At 41.7% G+C, this 18,594-nt stretch overlaps 1 protein-coding gene across 2 annotated transcripts in view; it reads left to right on the top strand.

Annotated features, from left to right (window-relative positions):
• The first annotated feature begins 5,552 nt into the window (after positions 1-5,552).
• The window catches only part of NELL2 (neural EGFL like 2), a 137,990-nt gene continuing 124,948 nt past the window's right edge, over positions 5,553-18,594 (top strand). For both annotated transcript variants that reach the window (XM_088165567.1, XM_014871125.2), the window contains exons 1-2: positions 5,553-6,110; positions 6,274-6,402. In XM_088165567.1, the coding sequence (XP_088021693.1) occupies positions 6,056-6,110; positions 6,274-6,402 (184 nt within the window). In that variant the 5' untranslated portion in view covers positions 5,553-6,055. The remainder of the gene's footprint in view (positions 6,111-6,273; positions 6,403-18,594) is intronic.

Raw genomic sequence — 18,594 nt, 5'->3', positions numbered from 1 at the left:
GGGCTGAGGTGTTGGGACAGCATCTGGATTTGGTCCCTGATCCAAAGTTGCCTGAAATCTCTCCACTGACTCTGACCTTAACTAAAGCTGTAAAAAAATCCCCCAGTGTGTATGTGTCAAACACAAACCTGTGTTCTCTAAAATGGCATCTTTTTGTAATGGCAATAAACCTGGAGAATTCCTAGAGCCTCTTGCGGTCATTAAAAATTCTGCTGTCAAGTATGAATTTGTTCTAATTTGATTCTCAGATACTAGATGTGTTTTCCCTTTGCTTTCTACAGAAAGTCTTCTATTACCAGGAATTCACTCTCTGTTTTAGTACTTGCAGATGGAATTTTCTTATTATATTAGGTGGTGGAATAAAATTACATCCACCTTCTTTTAGGAACTTGTACTCCAACCAGTGTCTGGCAGTAGTGAGGGCTGTATAGATTTTTTTTTCTCTATTAAAGGAATAAAACATACAAGATTAAAGTCTTTTCATGCCAGCTTTTTATCATAAATATCTCTGACAGATATGCTGATTCATTTTTTAATAGGGGATAATCAGATGAGAAAATGATCAAAACACAGAGCACAATTAAGTCAAGGTAGTTTAACTCTAATCTTGCCTAATTGTTATTGTGATCTGGACAGACAGAACTGAGATCATTAAATCTTGATCATGAACTATCCTCTTCTTATTTCATGTGGTTCCATGCGCCAAATACAATGCCAGCAATCCTGCGACATTTTCTGTGAAAAGACATTTTTAGGCATCATAATGTGTGAAGGCTGCCAGCAGGGCAGTCTATCACTTCTACCTTACATCAAAGGGATGTGCACTCTCTTGGAGGAAGAAAATAGGGCTAGTATAAAAAACAAGTCTTTAGCAAGGAAGGTTAATGTCGGGGCCTTGCAACTTGGAAGATTCTAAGTTCAAATTTTGGAAAAAGACAGCACAACCAGCACTTTCAGACTTTCTTCCTTGCCCTTGAATCAAACAAGAATCTTTGGGAAAAGTCTGAAAAATACCTTCATCTCTACCTCTCATTAACGTAATTGCCTCCATTTCTCTTTCAGCACTCAGAAGAATGAAGCTGTTCAACAACCTTGTGATTTCCACCATGCCTAGTGCTGCTCCTCCACTGCTGACTGCACCAGTCCACTTGCCAAAGCTGCAACCTTATGCTCAAGGTGTGAAGCATAATCAAGTGAAGATGGTATAAAACCCCAGGAGGACATGAAGCATTCAGAAACTTAAACTGTGTTCCTTAAATAGCTATAGTCTTTGTTTCACAAGACTATTATAGGCTCTATTTTCTGATGGCAAGTAAATTTTGCAATTACAAGTGGGGCGATACCAAATTAGTATGAAACATTCATAACTGTAGCTAAAATTGGGTGATGTCTCCTCAGCTGATGCATGCTTGAGAGGGATGTCTTTGATGCCAAAGCTTTTTAGCAGGCCTGATACTGTTGTCATTGGGTGTGCAGCTTACTCAGTCTCTGCTGGAGCTTTGCCAAATGCTGGATTTAAATCCCAAGTTGCTCTCCTGGTTAGAAAGACAGAGTGTAGCTTGCAGTGTGCAGGATACTAATACTAGTACTAGCTCTCACCTCAGGGAGGCTGCAAAACCAACAAATTGCAAGGAGAAGAGTGAAGGAGATGCTGTGCACGCACGTTGGTGTGTGAGAAGGAGGGAAAGAGAGAGCACCTGTGTGAGAAGACTTTGCTAAAGGGCAGAAAGCATCTGGGGAATTGGGAAAAGAAGATTGTGCACAGTCTTTTTTCTTTTACAGATACAAATATAGGGGCATATATGCTGAAGGGACAAAAGAAGTCCACAGATCTGGTCAGGAAGCTGACATGATAAAACTGTCTGATAAACGACTGGGGTTTATCCAAAAACAGCATCTAAGCTTTGTTCTTCACTGTTGAAGCCACTATTTAGAAAGCAAGTGAAAATAGATATGGTGGTCTCACTTTAGTCTCTCATGGCATTTTACATATTACCCAACAACTGTACAGTTTTTACATATGACTGTTTTCATGGACAGAAGATGTGGATCATAATGCTATAATGGTGAAGACTGAAGTCCACATTGAAGGGTATTAACAGAAAGTGCTGCAACATAATTTGCCTCTTGCATTTTCCTTGACTGTAACTAATAAAAAGTCCTCATTCTACCTCATCAGCAGTATCAAATTTACTCAAATTAAAAATCTGCTTCTCTGTGACAACAGACTATTCATCTTGTTCCACTTCAAAAAGTATTAATTATGAAACATCATGTTTTACAAATAGTTTTTTGTATAAATGCTCATTAAAGCACTATTATACTGTTGAGTAAACAGCTCTATGTGTTTTGCAATATACTCTCAGAAAAAAGTTGCATCAGTGTTTTATAAGTAGGTCAGTGACAATTCCTTACGTGTTTCCTAAATTCACATGGACTATCCAGATTCCAGCATATATATGGATATATGGATAAAACTACTGTGAATAAAATATTCATGTTTTTCTTTAAAAATAAATAGACCTACATAAGCTGCAGTAAGAGAGGTAACGCTTTCCTGATGCAGGATTGTCTTCTGCATGCTTTAAGAGCTCTACTTGGTTCAGTTCATTACCATATAATTAATGAGTGTAATTAATATGAGTGTAATTAATATGCACTTAATAAATATGAAATTCCCTTTGCAATGAAATCATTCATGAATTTGAGGACTGTAACACATTCCTTATGTCTTCATTTGATATGAAAATTGTTGTAAATATTAAAAATGGTGACTGATTCCAGGCTTGTCTCCTCAAGAAGTCTTTTAGCTTATACTCCGACAAAATGTGTTTGTGCTATTGTTGACACATCAATCGCTGAGGAATTACAAGATGCATTTCAGCCAAGAGGTTTTGTAAAGAGAAGGTTGTTTTACTGTAGTAATACCTGCAACCAGGTGGTACTTCAAAGAAAACCCCAGGAGAAATATTGCAAGTGCAAAAGATTAGTCTTGTCTTCTACAGACGTTTCCTTGATTACTCTTACTCTAGCATTGGTAGGGGTAAAAACAATCTTAGGTCATCAAAAAAAACAAACCAACCAGACCAACAAAAAGACCTAACCAATTCAAAAACCCCTCATCAATCAACCAAAAATGTCCCAAAACCAAACAAAACTCAAATTACCTCTAAGATATTTAGAGTCTGGAGAGCCTTGACAACTGCTGAGACATGAAATGGGCTTCTTTAGACAGAAACTTTGCTTAACACAGAAAACACTTTCACTGATGCACGGTTACTAGAGATATATGTCACACCATTTTCTTAGGCCTGTCGCCCTTTCCATGTGTGGAGTAGATTATGGTGAGCCTCAGTATGAAGTGTTTGTAGTTCTCTTGACTAAAACACATAGTTTCTGCAAAACGAACAGCATTCCAGCCATCTGAAAATATAAAACCCATTTTCTTTAAGGTATTTCCATAAAATTAAAATTTAATCAGGGACATGCTCCTCAAAAACCGGTGAAAATGTATGTTCTTGAGTGATCAGAAAGCGATTCCATGGTTAGGCAAGTACTTTAAACATTTGATCACCAATATAATATTCCTTGTGTTGGTAGAAATCCTCCTATTTCTGATCACTAACTTCATTGTTAGCTGCATACTGTCACTATTGACACTTCACACAGCAGAAACACAGCTCCATGTAATATGTATAATGTCTGCCCTGAGCTCCACATAGATCTAGGGGAATAGATAAAGCAGGTTGGATGGTGTTTTGAGTGATTTTTCATGTATGTGAACATGAGTGGCCACTCCTTGGAGATCTTTCGAGAAAGAAGTAGATTATTAAAGGGATGGGCTTCCACCGATTTACATGCTTATGTTGCTTTGGCAGCCTCAGCAAATGGAAAATGTCACTGTCTGCTGGCAGCTGCAAAAGACTTAGAGCAGATGTTTGCCTCTTTTGGTTTGTTCACTTGTATGCCTGACCCAACTGGCAGCAGGGCTCATTATGCACCATTATTGTTCTAGATATTGAACCTAGTTCTTCTCAAATTAATTGCTTCTGGCTGACTTATCTGTAACCAATGTGATTGAAATAGCATGAAAACAATCAGTGATATGTGTCTGTTGCCTGTTAACTCTTCCAAGGAAACCTTTGTTAAGACTGCTTTGGCAGCCAGTGGATTTCATGGGTTTGGAAGCACAGCTCCATGTCAGCAACAGGCTGGAGACAAAGCTTTGGTGCAGAAGAGGTGCTAGGCTGGTTGGTATGGGGGTGGGATGTCACTGACGACTATGACTATGCAAGATACAACATCAGGGATGTTGTGTGACCACTTACACAGGTGGTACGAGCAGTAGGGTTCCTTTATTTTTTGTTTGTTTTCAGACCACTTGCCATGTGAAGTGGCTGTACTGGCTCCACTCACTGGAGAAGAAGCCTGTAGCTCTTCTGAGGGTGACATGCACGTAGGGCACACTGGAACTGAACTCTAATGCTCTGGATTTGGGTTGAGGGATGGATTGCATTTCCCATTTTCACGTATAGACACTCCTCTCTTTTTTTTTTTTTTTTTTTTTTTTTTTTTTTTTTTTTTCTTTTTCTTTTTTATAAGAACGAGGATGTTTGCTCAGTATGGTGCTCAGTATCTCAACTGGTTCACTTCGTCCACAAAAGAGATTTACCATGGACTCCCATGGTCATCTTTGGCGGGGGAAGGGGGGGAAGCGAGGCAAAGAACCGCTTTCCCTTTCAGTCTTCATAGTTACTGTTGAGAAAGATGTGAAAGGTTACTTGTAAAGATTTTATTATTTGCAAAGACCATAGAGGGTGAACTCTGGGGAGAGCAGAGTGTGTGTCAACAAACAATACTGGAATCACCAGGTGACGTCAGAGTTTTATGTTAAATAAGGGGGAAAAAACCCAACAAACCCCCCAGTGCTTCATCCTGTAGAATTTGACAAACTGGCAACAAGACATTTCTGCCCTGCACATTGGGAGTCTATGAAAGGGAAGGGAAGAATAAGGCTATTCTTAGCCCCCTTTATAGGCACACAAAGTAGAGCACAGAAATGTCACTTGCTGGGGCGGGAGGAGGGTTTGTTAAAGAGGACAGGACCGCTGTGCACACTCGTCCTTTACGACAGGGCAAACGAACCTGCCGTTGTCAGCCCAGCGCCAGCTCTGCACATTCCCATCTCAGCCAGCGACTGCAAACGTCCTGATTTCTTCCCTTCCCCCCCGCCCTTCCAAATTGTTTTCATTCGTACTCAAAGATCAGGCGGAGGCTTCGCCAGATCCTGGACGGCACCACCTCGGGACGGGAACCAAGCGGTGACTTCAGCACAGGCAGACGAGAACTGCCGACAGGCAGGAGAGCGCCCCGAGGGTCACCGCCAGCGCCGATAGCCGCTATCAGCCGCGGCCTCCGGGGCACCCCGGTCTCCCCGCCGCTTCTCCTCCAAGTTCCCAGCGGACCCTCCCGCTACGGGTCCCGCTCCCGGCCGCGCCCGGCGCTCCCCCGGCGGACGGGGCGGTGCGGCGGCGCCTCCCCCGGCCCTGCCCAGCCCTGCCCGGCCCGGCGGAGGCGGTGGGCGGCTCCTGTGGCCGTGGCATAAACCGGGGCCCCTCCCGCCGGTGCCGCTGTCCCCGCTGGACGGCGGGGAGGAGAGCGGCGCTGCCCAGTGATCCGGGCGGAGGCTGTGGCCGCCGCTGTCCAGCGGAGGGGCTGCGCCCGGCGGCGGGCCGGGAGCTGCAGGGCACGGGCGCGCCGCCTGTGGCTGCCGCGGCCTCGCTCGCACGGCGGAAGCGGCGGGAGCCTCCGCCGGGCTTCCCCATTGTCTGCCCGCGGGCGGAGAGCTGCGCTGCCCGCACGTCCCCCACCCTCGCCTTTGTGTGCTCCGGCCGGCGGCGGGGCGGCGCGGCGCCCGCCGTGATGCGCGCTGCGGGGCGGCGCGGGGTCCGCGCCGCTCGGTGAGAGGCGGGGAGGGACCCAGCCTGTGCCCCGGAGGCTTTTCGCCCGCAGCAGCCGGAGGGGGGGGACTATGGACTGAGCGCATCGCTGTACCATGGAGTCGGGCATCCGCTTGAGCACGCTCTGCCTTCTCCTCTGCCTAGGGCCAGGTAGGCGGATGGACCCGCCGGGAGAGTACCCGGGAGCGGGGCCGGCGGAGCTTCGTAACGGCGATGCTCTGGCCGCCGGGCAGCCGCAGGTGCGGAGGGCGGCAGAGGGGGAGGTCGGGAAGTTGCGGTGCCGGCGGGTGGGTGACGGCACTTTCCGGGTCAGTTTCAGGCTTTGGCGTGGACCCCTCGCTGCAGATCGACGTGCTGTCCGAGCTACAGCTGGGAGGCTCCACGGAGGGCGTGCGCCAGGTGCCGGGGCTGCACAACGGCAGCAAAGCCTTCCTCTTCCCAGGTACGGGCGCCCCTGCCCCGTTGCTCCGGCCGTGGCCGTCGGGCCCCCGCGCCGCGCACGGGGCGCACCCCAAGTCCCCCCACCGCGAGAGGTTCGCTCGCTTTGAGACCTCCCTTCCTTCCTTCTCGCTTTTCTTCCACTCTTCTTTACAGCTCCCCTCCCATTATTTTATGTATATATTTTTTTCTCTCTCACCCCATTTTTTTTTTCCTTTGGTAGACGCTTAATTAAAGTACAGCAGGAACGGAGATGGCAGATGGCATGTTTTGTGAGTCGTGGGGTGCGGTGATGAATAATAGCACCACCCACTCTACTGCTTTACTTGGGAAACGCTAAACATACCCCAGTTGCAGCTAAGGAAAACCTCACTGAAAGTTTTATGTGAATCGAGCAAAATGCTGAAATGAAGTGCCCCGGAGGAGGGAGGCAGATGGCTAGAAATAAGATCACCCTTTTTTTTGCCAAAGGAAAGTGGCCCTTTGGAGCTTCTGTGGCATACCCCTCCTTAGAAACAATGAATGATGAGTTTTGGTCTCTTTTAGTGCATGTGATTGTTTCTTTGTTAATATTGGGAATATGAATAAAATAGTAGTCTTCTATCTTCCAAAAATATATTTAGGAGTTTCAGTAAAGATCATTAAAAATTCCTAAACTTTCTTATATTATAATTCATAAAAAAACTAAAATAACTTTCAATATCTTGTTGAATACATTGGCGTTGGTTACATTCCATACACTTGCTCATTATCAGTGTGTTTTTGAATTACACTTTAATAATAATGATATGTTAAATGAAGCTGGAGTCAACAATATTTTTAGGAAAAAAACCCAAGTCTGTCTTAATAAAGAGAAAGCAAAAACTGGCCTTTAGAAGTAAGTCTCCTCTGAAAGATGACTACATGCTCCTTATATTCTGTGACTAAACAAGAAGAAGGAATGTGGCTCAGTATCTGATGAAAAACAAGCAAATCTCCACATCAGGTCACACTTTTAAGATAGGGGAACTTCACTGTAGACTTCTTGTGTCATGCCAGGAGCTTGAGTCTGAACAGATTTCTAGTGCAACAGGCAAGAGGCTGTGTTTCATGTACAAAAAAGTTACGATTCAAGGAAGACAAGATCTGGAAAGGGAATTTCTTTTTCATGTTTGCATTAATGAGATAAATTATCACGAAGCTGATAGTTGCCAAAAGCACTGTTTTTTTTTTAAGGTGACCTCTCTAGCGGTGTTCTTCCCTGGAACCACCAGCATGTGTCACTAAGGACATGAATGTGGAGACGCATGGGTATATGCGTTCAGAAACACTGACACGTGCTGGCTTTAAACATCTGTGAGGGGCTTGTGGCTGCAGAGCAGAGACCTCTGCTTAGAATGGGATTGCATCTGTGTGTCAGTGAGATTGGTGTCCTAAAATAGGTGTAATTTGTAAGGCATGGTTCTGAGTTGAAGCCCCACTGTGCTATAGTGGATTGGGTTGAGGGAGTGTGGGGAAGTTAAAACTCACTGTGTCTTCAGTGGTAACAGGATTCGAGGTTTGGAAGAATAAGACTCTCTGGTATATTTTCCCAGTGTCAGGACAAAAAATTACTGGGTTGCTATTCTTTTTTTAAAATTTCCCTCTTTGCAATTATGAGTATACATAGTTCCCAAATGGGTTAGCAGTGTATTTGTTACAAAAGAAGACAAGAGTTCTAAATTTTCACAGCAACCATTTTATTTTGTTGAGAACAAGCGGAAGAATAACAAGGATGAAAACACTTGTGTCTAAATGGTGGAAGTCACTCAGTGTCCCTTAGGAAGTCTTTAATGCCCTGCAGGACTAGAGGTAATTTTCTCTGCTACTGCATAAGATGACTACTGATTTTCTTATAGTAAATGGGGTCCTTACTGAGCAGAGAGATTTTCATTTTTGAACTTGCATTTATAAATAGAGAAATTTCCTTCCTTGATCAGACCACTGGGTCCACTTAGTCATTTTTGTTCTGCTCATAGAGCTCCCACTTTGGGAGCACTGCTGCAACGTGTGCCTCTTAATGTATGTATTTACAGTGTGTGAATTTCAAATATGGGTGTGTTGCCTTGAAATTTGGTTTGTCTATGTGGATTTTTTTCTTATTCCAGCTAAAGCTTTAGTTTTAGAAGAAAAGATTTTGTGAGAATGACACAAATTACTTTAGATGATCTGTGAGCTTACTCTGGAAGTTCCAGCTTGTGATCATTTGCCTCTTGGTTTCTTCAGATAGCAAATCTTTTATTGTATCCTATCCATATTTACAATATTTTAGTATGTTTCCTTTTTGATACACCACATTCTCAACTTAAAAAAAAAAGCCTTACCTTACATAAGCTTAAACTATTAAGAAGTCCTAAATGATGTTCTCTATTTTAGAAGGAAATGATGAATGTGGCATGTTGAACTGCCAACTGGTAATTAAAGATATATGATGGGAAAATTTACATATAGTTAAAGCAGAATAGTCTCTTTACTTCAGCTTCTAGGCAAAAAGTCAGTTTTGACTGCTTAATTAGATGTAGCATCAATTTTCAATATATGGGCTTAGTATCTGATTGGCTGTTCTGGCAAATTCTTACTTGTGTAATTGACTTTTCAAAGGTACTTGTATTTCTAGGCCATATAAAACTGTAAGCACTTACTCTAAAGATAGTGCTGTATTGTAAAGCTTTTTAGGTGTCTGATGCTCCTTGGTTGTCATGAATGGTAGCAACAGAATGCCACTATAATCTGGGTCTAGTTAGCTGCAGGGACTTCTTTCTCTGGAAATGTGATTTACAAAGGAATTGTAAAATGTTCCAGTGTAGCTTGTGGGAAGATACAATTATGAACAGAAAACAGGAGGAAGTCTTCAAAAATGTTAGTGTTGTTGTATGTGAACATCTGCCAGCACTTTCTAGCCAACAGCAGATATTATTATGTCAAAATATGTTGAGAGGAAAATTATTTCTCTGCTGGTCAGAGCAGCAGAACAGAAGTCAGAATATCTGTGTCACAAATGTCTCTCTGTTGGCAGAGAGTAAGTCAGTGAAATTTTCAACACCTTTGTTCAACCTTTTGCAATACAGGGGTGACACTTGGGTAAAGCCCAAACCAGATGGGTGGGCTGAAATGTAATTAATGTAGTTAAAGAAGGCTTTTGGAGAAATACACATTGTCGTTCTTATAGTTCTTTTTTGTAAGTATACTGCATTAATGCAATTTGAGGAGATGGGTGAAGATGAAAGTCTAGTGTAGCTATTTTCCTATGCAAATATGGAAACCACATTGCTTCAAGAGCACTTGTTGCATATATAACTGCAGGGGAGTTTGAAGAAGTAGACAAAACCACAACAACAGAGGCTGAAAGATGCTGAGGGTTTTGGATGACTGACTCAAGTCTGTGGTAGGAAATATAACATTAAGTACATGCAAGGTCCCAATGAAGACAGATATTTCAACTGGCAGTAGGAAATGGTGTTCTCAGGTGTGACAGTCTAAAGAAGGGCTGCAAGAGTAAGTTGGTCTCCTCTGGCATTTCGCTAGGAAATAATATTTTGTCACCGTCCCTTTAAATTCTGTATTATATGTATTTTATAGATAGAGTATTTTGATAGTCTTTCTGGGTCTCTCTTGTTAAGAGTGGATACTATTCATCAGATAGTCTTTGTTCAGAGAATGTATGTGTGTGTGTAGAAATTGAGACACTTTCCAACTGCCTCCAGCAGCAGTGCAGAGTGGAAGGTACACTGTAAATCAAGGGATGAGAGGCTACAAAAATGAAAGCCAGGTGATGTGTAAGGATAGTATATGCCCATCAAAATGTGTATATTCTCCTCAAAGGCAAGACTAAAAGGTGGACAGAAGAATGCAGTTACATGTGGTTACAAACACAGAAAAATGCATTTAAGGAAAAGCTAAAAAGGACACGTCAGTCATGAAAATCTGAGAGTTTATGTAGCTGAATGTAGAATTTTTAATTTATTCAGAGGAAGGACAATTTTAGAGGCAAGATATGGTATATTCTGATGGGGATCAAGATGTGCTATAAACCACCAGAAAATAATTTAATCTGTCAGTAGGGATATAATTTAATCTGTACAGGGATGATTGAAAGGAGTCAGCAGTACTGTTATTTGAATTGGTGCTGGCTGGTACAAAATGCTGGCAGAAAAAGGCCCCCTAAAATAGGCTTCTTGGTATAAGTGATGTGTTACCTGTTGTTGCATGACTGAATCATTAGTGTGTTATTTTAAAATACTAGCAAGACAGTATTACTCTACCTTATATCCCTTTGGAAAGTTCACTCTATTTTGTGTCATGATGTCATCTCTGGGTATTTACTAAATAAAGAAGCTAAAAATAAAGCCTTAAAAGCAGAGGTGAGTAGACTTATTGTCACAGAAATAGGATTTACTTTGCTTATGCACTTCACACACACACTGCTTTTTCCTTGCCACCTGTCACTGAAACTATGGACAGATGCTTTCTCCAGGTTCCAGCTGAGCCTGCTGAAAATATTACTGTTCCCAGCTGCTCATCACTGCCCAGAAGCTAGAGGTTACTGTCCCCACAACTCTTCCAAAGCAAGAGATTATATGAGCGTTCCCATGTCTGCTGATGGCAAAATCAGCTAGCTTCAGGAATGAACCTGGCTGACTGCAGTGACATGGTTTAGAGAATCCTGTAAAATCCCCTTTCTCCAGCTGTATCCATCTCCCAGATAAGTGGTAACAGACATCTGGGAACTAGGATGTTAATGTTGCCAACTAACTCAGCTGACTGCAGAGTGAATACCTATCTGCAGGTCTTTTTTGTCTTGCTTGCAAACTAGTTTCTCTTAGAAGCGCTGAATCCTCAAATGTGGGACTTCTATCACACAGATCATCTGCAGATAGCAAAAGTTTTAATCAAAGTTTAATTTCAATAGGCACTGGCATATTTTTTGATGTTAGAAATGCTTAATGTAAGCAATTGCTCTATGATAATGTGGTAGCCAGAAAACTTTTGGTGTATCTGGAATAGCAGCATAAGCTTTCCCTTTGCTACCTTCCCCTTCTTTCTAAAGTCACCTCTGCACCTGTGCAAACAGTAGCCATTGTGGTAGAGCAGTGCCAGGATTGTGATTGATGCTGCTTGGGAGCCAGGCTGGGTGCTGAAGGAGAGCCCTGAAAAGCTGGGCTGCTGCTGCTCTAGCTGCTCCTCTGAGACATTCCCTTGCTCCAGAAGAAAATATTCAGCAACCCCTTCTGGGAAGGAGGAGTAGTTATAGCAAGAAGAGGTGTTTGTGAAGTGTCTGCTGCTTGAAGACCCTGCCCAAAAAAGGGTGAGGGTCCAGCATCAATTTTCCATCCTAAACGATGAATTTTAGTGCATGGAGAGCTATGATGCACTTACCCCTACTGAATCTTCATGAATATGCCCAGAACTGGAGATTGTGTTACTTGCTAACTGATTGTGCTGGTTTATCTGTAAAATAAAGGGGAAAAAGTTATGGAAGAACGACTTAAATATCATGACTTTCTGATTGATGCTTGTAATTTTACAGTAGAAGGTAGACCTGAGAAATGGAAAGTGAATGGGAGCCTAATGTACAGCAGGTACAGAAACTGAAAGAAGAAAACCTTGTAATCTCTAAAGCTCATTACTACAGAGCTGATACAAAATAATGCTCAGTAATGACATAAAACTTGGCCTGTGGCATTTGGGGATTTGCAACTGTCTTATGGTGAAAGTTTCTAATAAATACTGTTGCTGAGAGTATGCATTAGACATTACTATCACAGAAGTATAACTGTTAAGCAACAAAATTGTTTTAAGTTCAGCTCAAAAAATGGTCATCATTCATCTCAAGGAAAAGTATTTTACACCAAGTGTTATTTTGTTGTCCTTTTTTTTTGTTTGCTTTGTTTTCTTTCAATTTTCTGCAGTGGACTTTTTCTGGGGAGGGAAAGGTAATAATCTCAGAGACTAAATATTCCCTTTAAAGCCTTAAAGGTTTTTTTTTTGGGGGGGGGGGGGAGAATGTGTGTTTGTTTAATTTTTTCTACTCTCATTTCCTTCCATGTGTCTTGATATGGGCTCTTGTCACCTTTCATTCTGTTAAATTCCAGCATGACTTTGGTGGCTTTGCCTGGGCTTGGTAGGACAGCTAACATCTCCAGTCTCTGATACTTCAGTCTTTGGAGGGAATTAATACCTGTATTTATTTATCAACAGGGTGTGACTCCATTTAAAGCAGTGTTGTGTTTTACTGTGTTCTTGGAGACTTGAGCCTGTGCTTTTCACAGCCAGGCTGTATCTGATACCTGCAATAAATTGAAGTCCCTTGGGGTCTGTGTTCGACTGGGGCAATGATGAATGTCTAAAATTTTTTTAATGAGTGTCTGGTTGTGTAGGTTAATGCAAATAACCATGTATTGTTTATACATTTGGTGTTGCCCCAAACAATTCATCCTGATAAAAGGCAGACAGAATTGCATTTGCTTCTTCCTGCCTTTACAATGAGGCCTCTTCTAGAATATTGCAAGTACACAATTCTTATTGAGGCTTGTATTATCTCAGGGCTCAAGCTGGCATTTTTGTTGGAAAGCTGAAGATGAGTGTGATGTACAGCTCTAAGGCATGTATGAAAGGGGAATACATTAAGACAGTGTCAGTGTGGGGATGTGGGGCAGAGCCCTGGGTGGTGCTTGAGAAGTTTGGAGGAGTGGGGCCAAAGAGCCTCCCTCCATGTAGATGTCCCTGCCAAGAGCAGGCAGGTGCAGCTGGCTACTCACCTGGCAGCCTCTCTTGGCAGTGTGGCAGGGGGCAGTGGTGTTGGCTGAAGTTAAAAGATGTGATGTTGACAGCACGACAGCCTTTGTCCTATGTGCCAGAGAGAGCCCAGCACATGCAGCACATGTGCCCTGGGAGAGAGGACAGTGACCCTTCTCAGTTGCTGTCAAGTGCATCTTTCCATATTGCTGGGGGAGGATTGCATTAGCAAGAAGAAGTGATGGGGGAAAATGAGGTCTCGCTGCCCTTATGTAATTACTTTTGCTGTGGCATAGTTCTGTAGTCACAAAGTGTGCCTGAGACTTACTAGGTTAATCTTTTTTTTTTATGGTTTCTTCTTCCTCTGCAGCATGGCTCATTCTCCAGTGAGAAAGGACACAAAGGACAACAGCATTTCCTGCACATCCCTTATAGATCAGTCTCAATGTCTGTTTTCCCCCTACTTTTTGCTTATAAGATGTGGGAAGCAGGTTTTCTACTCTCCTCTCCTCCCCAGCTTATGTTCTTCTTTCTAGTCTGTGTTCTCTAGGGTATACAGGTACTACCTCGGAAAAATAACTCCAAGTATGGTGAACTTCACTGTTTCCACTGAGTCTTAAGGGAGTTACAGGACTGAGTTCATAAGTTATTTAAAACCATTGGGTAAAGGCTGGAAATTTTATATAGCTGTCGTGGAAAACTGTACTTCTTTGCAATTATTCTTCCCTATATTTTGTCCCATTTGGTTTTGTGCCAAGATCCACTGAGGAGCTGTATTCTCCTACCTGTACTGCTAAGGCACAGCTGAATAAGGGGTGAAAAAGGGTTTTTCAGTTTGATCTTTTCTGTCCATCAGTTTTGTGTAAATTCCTCTATATTTTGCTTCGATGTTTAAGAAATGGTATTTTTGTCCATCTTGGCATTGTCCAAATGATTTCCTCTCAGGAAAATCTGAGGAGAAATATAAGAAAGGGTACTTTAGTTTTTAATATTTTTTTGCCTGGACATGTTTTCCACAATAAACACCTCCTATGAATGCTCACTTAGATATTTCAGATAGAAAAAAAAATCTGTAGCCATTTTCAACATGGAAGAATTTTACAGCAAAAAATTCTTCTTATTTGCTAACATTTTATTCACTTTTCTTTTTTGGCGCATACTTTGTTTTTGGGGGTGTATGTGATGCTGGTGACTTCAGAAAGACACACAAACGTAGAAAACTGACTTTTAGCTTGAGTCATCTTATGAGCTGCTGCTCACAGCTCTGGGCTGATGCAAGGTGCTAAAGCAATGGGTGTGATCTAAAAGGACCAGTAGACTGAAAGAGATTTCCAAAGACACAATGTTCAAAAGGCTTTTAGCAGATTAACATATTTGCTGCAGCACCAACGTTGCTATGATAGACTGTAATGTTTCCAAGGGAGCCATTACAATCAATATTGCTAGTGATCCATAACTGAGAACTCTTTTAGTGGAATTTGGGTGGCTATTTCCTTCTCTGGAAACATGAAGTATTATAAGAAAAAGACCTCCAATTGTAGAGTTAGAGAAATGTTTATACTCTGTTTGAACAATGTTTATACAATTTCCCCAGCATAAATGCTTATTTAAGTATAATTAGATGGTGATAACATCTGTAGAGTTTATCCTAAAAGACAAGATGACATGTACCAGCCTTGACTCTGTCTGGAAGTCTGTCAGTCTCTAGATACAGCTGTGTAATGATCCAGAAGGGTTCCAAAGGATCTTTCCTAGTTTTGAGGTCAATAATCTGTGCTTTAATAGCTCCCTAAGCATGCATTTGCACATTGTGCCCCAGCTGTTCCAAAGGCACTCTTAAGATTTTCTGTAGCATTAAGTAATATGCCTCGAACTTGAAATAGTCCCTAGATTTGCTCAGCTCTTGTTCAAGAAAGAGGGTAGACTTGAGGAAAACCCTGTGTACCCTGTTCAGTGTTGCTCGTATTAAGAATCCCTGCACATACCATTAGCACAACGAAAGTGTATGGGAGTAAGAGATCTGGGAGGTTGAATTTTTTAAAAAAATTGTGTCTGGGTTATTGCATTCACTCTGGGTTTCTGCATTTCAGAAAAATATCAATGAATTGCAGGGACTGGAGAGAAAAACAGCAAACCTGATTATACAGTAACAAAAGGACTGGCTTAGTAGGAAAGCTTTTGAAACAACTTGAGCATGTACAGCTTGCTCAAGAAATGACTAAAGTGTTGTATGATAAGTGTCTAGTATTAGACAATTCTTAGTGGTTTAAAATGAAGGAATTATTTAGTGTTCAAAGAGCTAGAGGTAAGAGTAATGTAATGATACTACAAATTGAGAGGATTTAAGATAAAAGGAGACTTTCACAGTGAACTAGTTTAGATTGTAGAATAGCTGCTGAAAATAGTGGTAGAAATATCCATACTTTTGATTTTTTAGAAGATAGCATGAAATAAAATATCAAGGAAACAGCTCCATTGTAGTCATTGTACACAGTCATTCAGGTAATAGGCTAAGGAGTGGGGTGGATGACCCTTAAAGTCTGGAGGGCAGGGGTGTTGGTGAAATTGACCTAGTATAGGGAGAGTTTTTCCAAGACACAAAGTAGCATCAAACACCTGGCACACAATTATCAAACCAGTGCCTTTGTATTCTACCAAAACTTGTTCTTTGGTGTACTTAGATATATGTTGATGATGCCTGGCTAAAATAAGCCTACAAGAGCAAATTAGAGCCTAGAAAATTTTATAATTTTAACTCATCCAGGCTTATAAATTGGGTATGAGTTTAAATCTGTAGCTGATTCATCAGGGCTAGTGGGCATGTTCACAGAAGCACAGACTCCATTAATACCTGACTTAAATTAGAACTTCTGGACAATCTGAGCTCTGGTCTTCCCCAGCTTTCTTGAAATCTCTGGTAATGGTTGTCTTGAGTCTTCCATGTACTTTCTACCTGTCTGCCCTGCTCACAGCTGAGTTGTGTGTATAGTTTTCCTTGGTATCTCTCCTCTTTGACGTTCCTAATTCAAAACCTTACAATCTTTCCTTTTTCTGGCATCAAAACAGATATCCTGTCAGTAGAGATTTTTCCAAGTATTCCAGTATGGTTGGTGTCACTGGTGTCCTACCACTACCCTCAGGTGTGGTCTCTCTGCTGCTCCCTGTTTCTGCTAGTGCTTGAATTCTGTTTACAGTTCAGTCTCCTGCCTTCTCCTCCCATCTGTTGCTGTTTGCTCAGTCTGCTGATGAAGACCTGTGGCTGTGTCAGTGACTGTCGGCCATTCTCTTGTGTCAGAAATTAATCTTTCTTGCACACTGCATGGTTGTGGTCATCTGCAAAAGGATCTCATATTACTGGTTTCTTAAGCTCACCGTTGTGTTGTGTGAAAAGAAATCAGCCCCTTAATTCTTAACACATAGAGTTTTGGTCAGCTGAAGGCAGTTAACCCTAATGTGGGCAAAACCCAGTTATACCCTAGAAAGCCAGAGATAAAGGAAAATGAGGATGAGAGATCCAAACCACTGCCAAGAGGGAGAAAGAGATTCTTCATGGAGAAAAATGGTAAACGTTCTAGGTCATTCACAAATGATTACAGTTGGGCTAGGTGATCTCAGGAGGCCCTTTCCAAGAGGTCTTAAATGAATCTGTGAAACACAAGCTGTAGGACTTAGGTCCTCAGGAGCAGCATATTTGTCACAACAAAAGGAGGTTTTGAAAGAAAATGACTGAGTGGAGAGCATGACTAAGTCTTACTGACACTTACACAGTGAGAACCAAGTGAGGGGGAGATGTGCTGTGTTGCTGAGAGGGTATTGGATTGCCTACACCAAGCATGATCATAATTCAGAGGTGCCATGGTGTGTGCTGATCTTAGATGGCCTGTTGTTTTATGATAGTTCGCCACTGGAATATGATGTATTTGAGAATCTGAGTTGTGTCATATCTTCAGAGAGAAGGGTAGGGCGTGTAATGCAGCTTGATCTACATCTAGCATAATCTGCTTGCATGATTTATTATTGCCATTAAGTTTGTTCTTTATTGGTTTTAATTGATTAGGCTTTGTTTACCCTTGGTAGCCTGCCTTTTCATTTGGAAAAGGCTGGCAACACTATCTCCTTATCCTCTTCCTGTCCTCCCCTTTTGCTGTGAAATGAATAACTGTTAAAATCCTGGCCATGCTATACAATAAGAGACTGAAAATAAAATCAGTCTTCTAGCAGTTCTCATGTGTGTCATGCCCTTATTACTGTACTAGTAGGGCTGGAAGGCAATGCATTGTTTTTCTTCTGCTCTTCAGTGTCCCAGTGTTAACAGCATTTCTTGGTGTGATATTTTTGTTTGTTGCTAGGTCAGTTTGACACAAAGAGCTCATGTGACAGTATGCAACCAAGCATAACTAGGTGCATATGCCACATGGCAGCTTCAAGGAAAACGAGGCAGGCTTGATTTTCTCCACAGGTTTCAAGGTGTTCTCAAAGCAGCTTCTAGAAAGCTGTTTTGTGCCTAAAGGGAGTTCGTTTTTATATACACACATATATTTATAAGGCTATAGTAGCTGTAACCTTTTAAATAAAGCTGGAACATCCACTGAAATGAAGAAACAAAAGAAATCCCACTCTGTGCTACATCAGTGTCCTTGTGCAAACATAGCAGGTTTTATAGAGGTATTGGCTGTGAAAAACCTAAACAACATAATTTTAAGTAGCAGTATGTGATTCTACCTATGAAAGGGCACATACAAAGCATCATCAAAACTTAAAAAGGATTTAAGAATAGTGTTGGAGTATATGCTAGGAAAAACTGGTAATCAAAAAAGCTATTGCATCATATAATTGATAACTCGGAAACCTATAAATCACCAGAAAACATTACAATAATAAGTACATGATTCAGAGCATACCATGCAGCACACATTTTAATTTCCTAGGAGTGGAACTTCAGTAATAGGAATGGAAGTTCTTTTATCTTCATTATTTTGCTGTCATGTAATAGGTCCCCACTGAGTAGCACCCTCTTTCCTGGTGATAGTATCTAGCATGATGACATTTTCTCTGAAAGGGATAGTATTTCTGATGTACAAAGAACAGAAGTTTTCTGTATCATGTATGCCTTTAAAAATTCCTGATAGCACTTTTGTATGTGTGTTGCTTCCCTGGGTGTTGATCTATAAATTTCTAAAATTCCTTTCAGAAATGTTCAGGAGAGCACGTTCTCTTCTGTGGCAGTTTGGTAGGAGATGTTTTACTGACAGTCTAGTGTGGCAGGACCTGTATTGCTTGTTAGCAAATCAGCTGTTTAAGCCTCCTGTGCTGAGAATACAGACTTCTAATCTGGAGTCCTACATGTTCAAAGTTCATTTTTGCGTGTGATTAGGTTTCTTATCCTGTCATTTGCAAAAGGTTTGAAAAATTGTCAAAAATATGCTATTGCAGATATAGTAAC

The sequence above is a fragment of the Sturnus vulgaris genome, chromosome 5 (assembly GCF_052056855.1).
Source record: "Sturnus vulgaris isolate bStuVul1 chromosome 5, bStuVul1.hap1, whole genome shotgun sequence".
Taxonomy (NCBI): domain Eukaryota; kingdom Metazoa; phylum Chordata; class Aves; order Passeriformes; family Sturnidae; genus Sturnus; species Sturnus vulgaris.
The sequence above is the reverse complement of the archived record's forward strand: the minus strand, read 5'-3'. Positions and strand labels throughout refer to the sequence as shown.